This window comes from Pseudophryne corroboree, chromosome 11 (assembly GCF_028390025.1).
Source record: "Pseudophryne corroboree isolate aPseCor3 chromosome 11, aPseCor3.hap2, whole genome shotgun sequence".
Classification (NCBI taxonomy): domain Eukaryota; kingdom Metazoa; phylum Chordata; class Amphibia; order Anura; family Myobatrachidae; genus Pseudophryne; species Pseudophryne corroboree.
The window spans coordinates 15,679,464-15,689,693 of NC_086454.1; the positions used below are offsets into that span (position 1 = coordinate 15,679,464).

The 10,230-nt window shown below is 42.5% G+C and overlaps 1 protein-coding gene across 3 annotated transcripts in view; it reads left to right on the top strand.

The window, feature by feature from the left end:
- Nucleotides 1–9,791, top strand: part of SLC1A2 (solute carrier family 1 member 2) — a 176,199-nt gene extending 166,408 nt beyond the window's left edge. For 2 of the 3 annotated variants that reach the window (XM_063946295.1, XM_063946297.1), the window contains exon 11: nucleotides 3,251–9,791. In XM_063946295.1, the coding sequence (XP_063802365.1) occupies nucleotides 3,251–3,319 (69 nt within the window). In that variant the 3' untranslated portion in view covers nucleotides 3,320–9,791. The remainder of the gene's footprint in view (nucleotides 1–3,250) is intronic. The other variant, XM_063946296.1, reaches the window with a different exon arrangement.
- The last annotated feature ends 439 nt before the right edge of the window (nucleotides 9,792–10,230 follow it).

Consider the following 10,230-nt stretch of genomic DNA (forward strand, 5'->3'; position numbering starts at 1 on the left):
GCCCTGTTTCCGCTCCTCTCCAGGTCTTAAACTGCATTCAGAAGAGAACGCAGTTTAGGACCTTGCACATTCGCATTCCGGCGTACGCGCATGCGCAGGTGTCCAGAAATTGCTTTATAGTCAGGGTCTGAGTTGGCCCCTTAATTTGTGATAATGCACACAAGGATAATCTGGGTCCCAATACACCAGTTTCTTGGGCCCCTCAACTTTGTGTCTGGAGAGGGGGGGGGGGGGGGTCTGCTCTGTCCAATAGGAAGCTATTTATCTGCACAGCCATTTCCCACTTTTTCTCCCCACTTACCCTAAGGGGTAAATTTACTAAAGCTTCTAAAACAGAGAACTGGTGATGTTACCTATAGCAACCAATCAGATGCTGTCTATCATTCTCTAATAGGCAATAGAGAAATGATAGACAGCATCTGATTGGTTGCTATGGGCAACATCACGAATTCTCTGTTTTAGAAGCTTTAGTAAATTTACCCCTTACAGTAAAGTCCCTAGAGCCAGAACTGTGGGCCCATGTGTATCCCATAGTATAATCTGCCACTGCTAATCCCTCATGCAGACCAGGGCAACAGTAATTTTCGTCCCTGCCTGTCTTGGTTCTCTTGCATTCCATTTTATTGCCTCTTTTCCATCTAATACCACAGAAACCAATTAGTGTATTTTGAAGCTACTTAATTTTGTTCCTACTTATTAGCAATACCTGTCACGCTCAGAGAGGCAGCCATTTTGTCAGCTGAACCAGAGAGAATTCAGTAGAAATTACCTCAGCGATGTCACCTATCAAAATGGCTGCCGTAACTGCGCTTCATCATGCCTGGGTGATGCAGATAATAACTGCACATGGTGGTCTAAGAAAAAAAGTGATTTGGGGCCTCTTCCCCATCATTTGTACAAAAAGAAAAAAAACACATTAAAACGGTTTACAGTAATCTAGGCCCATATATATTATATACATTGTTTACCTGTTAGAGGGTGTGATAATCGCAGTCCTTGGATTATTGCATTACCGGTTTGGTTTAAAAGCCTGATGGCTTTTCGTGACTTAGAAATTGGTTCAGCCTTGTCCAGGTTATAAAGTTTCCCCTTTACCGTACACGTCTAGGCCTCTCTATCAAATCAGAAGAATTTGGCCACCCTGGGTGATAGGCAGATTATTTTATGACCTTTCTGTGCTTGTCCAGCAGAGATATTAGAATAACTCAACACACAGAAGTATATTTATGATGCAAACATAATGCTTTACATTGTCCTGCCTCATACACATCTCCTGGTTCCTGGCATTCAGCCAGACCACTGCGGATAAGTAGGGCACTAGTAGATTCAGAAATCGCTATTTGTTCCTACACATTTTCCCCTGGCATTAGGGTCCCTAAGCTAGTGCCAAGTAAAAAAAATCATTTGCTTCAGTTCCCAAGGCCACATTTAGGATCAGGATCACTCTACTGTGGACACTTATTGTACCTGAGGAAGCTTACTGATTCTTGCAAACAATCAGGTAAAATTCTACACCGGCCTTGGATTAGAGTAGGAAAGTTGTGCAAACGTCCAGCCCTAGCTTTGGAAAGACACAATGACACAAGTTGCATGTGTCAACTTCTATATTGAAAATTTGCATGATTCTCCAACGACTCAATTTACAAAGGATTAGCAAACTAAATTCAAAGTGCTAGCTATACTCTTAGCTCGTAAGCTAAAGGGCCACTAATCCTAAATACAAGTCTGACGTTTATGACTCCATGTGCCAATAATTGAAGCTCTGAAAATGTATCATCAGTTTATAAACCCATGCAAAACGCGTTCAGGTTCATTTTCGCAAAAACTGGCAAGATGGTCTGATGCTGCAAGTGACCTGCAAAACAAGTTTCACACAAAATATTTTTGGGTGGACGCGTGCGTGAAAACGTCACGGGTGTGTTTTGGCTTTGCAGCTGCGTTCTCTTTCCCAACAGAGCAGCCACAGTGACCATATCTTGAGAGTGCTACAAGGCGGGGACTTCTTGTGAAGGTTCTGTTGCGACTAATGGTCAATCAATGGCGGAGTAGTCAGATCCACCAGCGCACTGGAGCATTGCTCAATAATACCAAAGTGGGCATTGCTCAATAATACCAAAGTAAACGCAAAGTGGGCATGGCAGGGTTTGCTTAGTCCATCACACGGAAGTACACAAGGGGAATGTTCAAGCTGGCAGGTTGCATATTTCTGCACTTGCATATCCACGAGAAATCGCAGCCATGCATGATTTGTGTGCACCTCTGAATCCATTGTATCAGATTTGATCTAGTAAGAAAATGAGCTCTGGGGGCAATTTTGTCAAGTTGCTGACCAGACAGAGCTGAAGAAACAGTAAGAACATTATATGATCTTTTCGCTGTACTCTGAGCTACTGGATCTGTCCGATGGACAGCAATAGGTCACTGTAACTATACTACCTGCAGATGTGGTTCTTACTTGGCTTGTATTTTGGGTTTAGTTGTCCTTTAATGCTAAAGATCACCTGTCTCCTACAACAGCAGTGGCAGCCATTTTATTTGCTGAAACATGGATGAGCATAAATTGCCATGAACCAGTTGCATCGCTAAGGAACTATACCACCAATATCCATGAGGAAGGGTCAGTATTCACTAGCAAAGGCCAATATTCCTGAGGAATGGCCGATATTACTAAGGAATGGCCAATATTCATGAGGAATGTGCAATATTCGCTAATAACGGGCAATAGTCTCGAATTATGGGCTATAATCTTGAGGAATAGCCAATAATACTAAGGAATGGCCAATATTCATGAGGAATGGCAAATATTCACTAGTAATGGCCAATATTCTCAAATTATGGGCAATAATCTTGAGTTATGGCCAATATTACTAAGGAATGACCAATATTCACTAGGAACGGCCATTATTCTTGAGGAATGTCCAATATTAACAAGTAATGGCCAAAATTCAATAGGAATGGTCAGTATTCATGAGGAAGGGTCAATATTCACTAGGAATAGTCAATATTCATGAGGCATTGATCCCTAAGAAACTAATTAGGGTGTTCTCATGACTGTAAGCCCACAAAATGGCTGCCTCCGCTGTGGATAGGCCACAAGTACTCTTTATACGCTAGCTTTTAGTTTCTTCCTCTCTTACTGTAGTTACATAAGTACAAATAAGCCTAACATGCACGTTGCTTGTACCTCAACTATCTGAGGGGTCTATACTGTTTTCTTTATAAGCTAGACCATAACCGTGATCATTTTCAGGTAACGCTGGCAAACAACAGCAAATCGGCAGACTTCAACGCTGTCGTGGAAGAGAAGCAGGAAGTGTAAGAGTTCAGGAACACCGCTGCCACCACAGCCTGTTGTCGTGAAGAGTGTTAGCGTACAGTATGACTATTCATAACCCATTTACCCAGCTCAACCCTTACAGTCAAAGCACAGAAAACCTTTGGGACATCCATGTTTCGCAATATGCAAAATGGGGGAAACCGGACCAATGACTGATTTGGTCTTGTGGTGTTGAGAATGTATGAATGAGCTGACAACTAGGACTCAGGTACAAAACATGCAGCATTTGGAAGGGTACTGTCTGCGGAACAGTGTTCATTACATTCCGTTCTCTTGCTGGTGTCGTATACGTTCCATGTCAGGATCTAAACTCAGTCCATATTTATGGTATTACATAACTTTTATTACTCCGTAACCAGTACTCAGCGTATATTACTGGCCTGCATCATCTCTTATATGTGTTATAGAGTCACAGTCTACATTGCACAGTCTTCCTGCTCTAGGCCCGGCCTGTTATATTAACATACAATCAGCAATGGAGAACAACCAAGAATATATTTTTTGCTTTTCTAGGTATTTAATTTATAGGATTTATCCTGTGCGCCGTAGTTTGTTACATAGCGCTGATCCCATGTTTTACTTTTTTTTATTTTTGCTGAAAACGTGAAGTGTTCTTTTAATTTTAAAATTGATGAGTTTTTATGTTTTTTGAAATTTGCATATCTATTTTTTAATCCATTTGTAATATGTGAAGGCATTTATGTTACGTACTTTACATGTGACCGTTTTTTTTAATCTATGAATCGTTAGCGTCACTTGCTTCAAGTCAAAACGAAGGAATGTTCTGAGTTTACTGACAATGCACAGGCCAGTTCCTATGACATATTACTAAGATGGTTATTAAAGCACATTTCATGAGATTCTTTAAAATTATATTTCAGAGTTTATATATTCCTGCAATAAAGCTAAAATAATGACCTAGATTTAAATATCCCCCCCCCCCCCCCCCCCAAGGAATTTTTCTATGTGCTTCAACCTTTACTATATCCACTCCGTATACAATAATAATTATGTGCAATACAAACATATGAAATAAATTTGCATACCACAGGGTGGAACTTAAGAATCCAGGTTTTAGAACGCACAATCCAGACTTTAGCACGCAGTTATTTTGCATGCATTATAATAGTACAGTAATGGCTACCGAGTGCGTTATATCAGGATAACGAGATGTTTACACTGTGCAGGTGGTTTCTCTAGGTTTTATACAGATCATATCTACAATGTTGTTCCAAAAGCACAATTAAGTGTTTTGTGGGGTCTCGTAGAGAGATTTTTGTGCAGGCCCCACGACCCATATAGCACAGACTTATCTCCTGGTACCCACAGGGTAATATGGATTAGGCCTAGCAGGTACCCAGGAGACAGTTACCATGACGACCTGTGTAGCACAGCAATGTCTCCTGGTGCTTGCTGGGTAATACGAATTAGGCCTAGTGGTACCCTGGAGACAGTTACCATGACAACCAGATCAGCACCTTCGTCCCCATGGCAGCACAAGCATGAGTGATGCTGCATATAGAAACCACAGGTGATGCTACGGCGTATACATTACACCCCCCACGCCCTCTCCCTTATGTACAGGCTCCAAATGCAGACATGCACGGGTGATAATGGCCCCACTTTCACAAACACGGGTCTGAACAGAGTTTGGCCTGGATAATAAAATTACCAGTTGGTCCTTATGTAGGCTCGTGGACCCTGTGGCTGTCCGGCTGTCGTTGGACTACAAAGCCCAGCATGCTGGGACTTACAGTTCCACAGTAGAGAGCCACAGCTTGTATGTTCTTCCCGGACCGGAGCGGCTTGGACATCCCCGTTCCAACGCTGAACAGTGTAAAATCTTGTCCAATTAGTCATAAACAGACCTTCAGAGTCCTAATTAAAGCACAAAGTAATAGAGAAAGCACAAATATCTATGTATCCTACAGCACAGGCTAATTATACATCATTATTAATTATATCACTGCCAAGGTCTCTAGATTCTAGTGCAGGATTACAGAGATACATTTCCGCTGACAGAATATATAATGTGGCATTTAGAAGGTTTTCATGATTTACAAATCCATTGACGCTTCCAGGCGACTCCGCTCACAGGAAATAAGATGTTCGCAACGACGCATTACGAAACATTACTGTATGTTAACAGATAAGAGACAAGCCGTCAGATAATAATATATCGTGTCATATAGTTTACAGTTTTTCTGACTTTGCCTTTACAATAATGGACCAAATATATTATTAATGGGACCAATGATTTTTGCCCCTCTATAAACGCCCCGGCACGGTGCCAGGCTGGAGGGGCAGAAGCTGGTAGATACATTCCTTTCTGAGCAAACCGTCTTTGGCAGATTTAGCAGCATGATTAAAATTAACCCCCATTCCATTCTCGTCTATAAAAAGGATCTTAAAATATATTTTGTAATTTTTTTGCCAAATGAATATTAATTTAAAGGTGCAATTTATTTCACTAGAAGGAGTATATTTTTTCAGTCATACCCATGTCCCATGAATCCCCCCTGCTTATTAAACATTCAGTGTAGCCGATCGATGATTCTGCTGTGAAAAGCTTTTAGTCCCAGGCGAAACCCCTGCATAGATATCAATAGCAACAGTGGCATGTTTGGTGTGTGAAAATGTACAAGCCAAAATACGCATTATTATTTTTTATTTTTTTTAGATGAACGTTTATTCTTAATTTGCACAACATATAATGATATATACATATTGCAGATCATTTCCCTTTAAGCCTGACCTTGTACAGTTCGCACTGGATGTAGGCAGACTGAGCGACAGTAATGGCCTGTGACACTGCTTGGGAAGCCTAGGCCACAGACTTATCCGACACCACTACCTCAAACACCCTGATCATGAGCCTCATGGTAAGGTCCAGGTTTCCCTGTGACCAGTCCCCAGCCACAAGGCACTAATAGCTGTCAGATGTATAAAGGGAAGTGTCCATCTCGATTGATTGGTGTGAGAATATTAACACCCTTCCAGGAGCGTGACTGAACTTTCCGGGCCCCATTGCTTCTAGAGAGGCACATCTCTCCGCAGCGGTTGATCATGCCCCATAGTAGTGACCCCAGTTCACATTATGCCACACAGTGGTCAAGTTCACATTGGCATGCTACTGCTTACCATGCTCCGCGGCCTCAGCCACGCCTTCCCATTGTGTTCTGCTCGCTCGCTGAATGTGCTGCCCAAAGTCCACCGCAAGACAGCGGGCTGGTGGAACGGGCCAGTTCACAAACCACTTGTCATGATTCTGTGGACGCAAACCAAAAAAAAGCCAGCAACTGGGCAAAGCCATGCTGCTCGCAGGTGGGGCAGGAGTAACATGTGCAGAGAGAGTTAGATTTGGGTGGGTGTGTCCAAATTGAAATCTAAATTGTAGTGTGAAAATAAAGCTGTCTGACATTTGTGGGCTACATGCAAAAGCAGCCAGTATTTACCCCGCTGCCCCGCTCCTCTCTGCCTGCAACTGTTACATCCGCCCCCTCTCTGTCTGCTACTGGCCAGCCCTGACCCTCTCTCTACATTCTCCCTTATCCGATGCCGCCCTTGCTTAACACCCCCCACCCCTCATCCCGCTCCCATACTTACCCCATTACAAGCGGCCAGTCTTCATCCTATGCTTTGTATGTCCCGTCTCCCTGGCAGTGAACGCCGTTGGGTCCCTCTGCGTATGCATGCTGGAGATGGGACAGACCTTACAGAATTATTATATAGCTGTTGCGCCATTGTGAACTTGTGCGCTGAGTGCAGGGGAGACAGGCACCCTAAGCCCATGTGCCCATAGCAATGGCACCTGCTGTAGTTATGCCCCTGGACCCATCACTGTTCTACAATATCACCATGATGATGAAGATGATGATGATGACGATGATGGTGACATTTTTGTTTCTACAGAGCAACCTCATTCTCATGCATTGTGGATCCAGCTTTTCCCAGCAGTTTAATTGATCAATGTAAAAGTGTAGTTTTTGGCATTTAATTTGTTGTGCTGGAGGAAATATACCCCAGTGTCCCCCGGTAATTATTGTTAGATGTAGACGTGTGCTGTTCATGTCTTATGATTCAGATTTTTATTTGACACTTTGTGCCAGCATGCATATCAAGTGCCTCTTGCACTTTAATTAGATAACGGTAGGCATCAACGTGTAATTTAGGTGAACGGTGCATTATAGACGTGTTTATACGATGCGGTAGAAATGTTTCAAATTGTGCTTTTTTTTCTTCGAATTTTTCAAAAACAGACGGAAGATGTTTGCAAATGGCTCCTATTTCTTATTTTGTACGCTCATTTCAGACATTGACCCTGTTCTATCACCTCATGTTTTATTGTGTGTATATATATATTTATATACATATATACAGCTAGCGTGTTGTAAATATATCTGAATGTGTATCACGGTTATGTAGGCAGCAACGCTTTGTGACGTTCCATAACTAACGAGTGACAACTCCGGATTGTGACGTACAATGGCCGTATAATGGAATGTTTTTTATCTATTACTTTTGCTAATCGGTGGCTTAGTGATTTAGATGTGTTATAGAAAAGTGATTAGACTCTAGGTAGAATTGTTATGACGTAACGCGGCATGTAGACGGATATGGTTAGTAAATGTACAGTAGCACACATGTTGGACATTTATAAAGTTGATATGAATTTTGTCATTAACTCTTTCCCTCCTAGGAGAGTGTCGTATTGCACTGGCCTAGAATGGGTTACCTGCAATTGTGGACAGGCTGGTAGTTTTTTATCATTTGCAATATTGTTGGACACATTCTAACTCCCCTTCTTGTTACATTAATGTATACCCCCACAGAATTATTCTCACCCCAAACATATATAGCCCTAACTTTTTTATTTTTTTATTGAATATTATTGTTTTTTTTCCAAATAATCCAATGCAGATTAGCTGGACATGTCCTCCGCCTACACCCCTGCCTCCTATGTGAGCCGTCGGTTTCTCCCATGTGAAGGACCCAGGTATTCCGCCATATAGTGTACTGCGGATTTTCCGCTAAGTCTTAGCGGGGAGGGGAACGTCACCCGCAGTAGATATACAGTATCGGCGCAGGATTGATTTGGTGACTAATAATATTCCATTAAAAAATATATATACAATTTTAGCTTTGCTAATATTTGCATCCTTTTCTTTCTAATTCACGCGTTATCACCTTCATTTGGGAATACGTCTCAGATTTAATGTAGAACCTGGGAAGGTGGATGTCCAGTGTTTGTTCTTGAAATTGGAGTTAGGGTGGCGGCACACAGGGTGCTGGTTCCCTGGGCTAGGCTGGGAAAAGTGGGCCATTAGGTGGCCCATGACCAAAATCTTGTAGCAAAGTCCAGTCCGCTTGTGGTACACAGTTTAGTGGAGGCACTCGCAGTCCTGGGTGGCTCAGTACTAGCTGATTACGACGCTTCCCAGTGAGCTCATAGGCTGATTATTGGGTAACACCACAAATAGTTTTGTGTAGGCCGGGTAGGTACCCTGAGAAATTTTGGTGCCATAGAGTGAACCCATCCTAGAGCCACACTACGAGGCTACTGGTCCATGCACTTATTTTCACTGGCATACAGTCCAGTTTAGATGGCCCTTTGGATTGCCTGGTGCCGCAACGGTCCTACCATAATCTACCACCTCCACGCCCTTTTATGTTCCCAGATCTCTATTATTATACTACATCAAATTAACATTATATTATATATTACGGGGAGTCAAATCAAACGACTCGCTGGTCAGTCTAGGCCAAGTCAACTCAATCAAGTACTACTCATAGGGGGGAATTAAGTTCTAGACAATGTGCGGCTGCATACAGTGTATCAGCGAAAGTTACAGCATACCAACAGCGCACAATTACCTGTGCAAATCTACGGGGTGTGACGTTGGTGGGCGTGAGGCACCACGTTCCAACCTCGGCCGCTAATTGAGTTGTCCCCATGGACAGGACCAGATTGGTGTTGGAGGAAACACGTGGAAGGGGTACACTAACTGCAATACTAGCAGTAGCAGCCACGTTCCACCATTACTAAATATATAAATAATCCAGTGGCCTACAGGGAGTTATAATTGAATTGTTTTTGTGCAAAATGATTGAAGTATATCAAATATGTTTTTCCTGTTTTTTTTTTTTTTTTTGTTAAACTACAAATGCTTCAGTGTGTGCAATGTAATTGGATGGTTAATACGTATGACCCTCCCTGCGTTTCCCGTGCTGACATATAAGACCTCTCCTTTGTGGTGTGCTCTTACTGTGAGTTACCTTCTGCCTTTCAGGTTTATAGAAAGTTGCTCTGATGCTCTCAAACCGTGTCACATCATTTTCTGTAACTTATGTATAAAACTGGAAATTCTTTATACATGACAATATAAATATAATATACTTTGCTAAGTGTTGTACCTCTGTACATATCAATAAATGTTGGTATATAAATTATAAAGTTGTTTGCTTCTGTGTTTTGTCTTGCTTCAGGTATTGCATCTCTTGGGGGGAAAAATTGGTTGTATAAACTTTGTTTCATATATAGGGGACCTTGATACCACAATGCACATCATATCACTGCCCCTGTCACATGCAGCCCTGTCCTCACTGACACATCCCTCATCTCCTGATATACTCTGTGCTGCTGGGGACCCTGCTCCTCCCACTATATAACTCTCAGTCTGTGGCTTCCTGCTGCCACCATTCCCCTCCTCACATCATATCACTGTCCCTGTCACATGCAGCCCTGTCCTCACTGACACATCACTCATCTCCTGATATACTCTGTGCTGCTGGGGATCCTGTTCCTCCCACTATATAACTAAGTCTGTGGCTTCCTGCTGCCTCCATTCCTCTCCTCACATCATGTCACTGCCCCTGTCACATGCAGCCCTGTC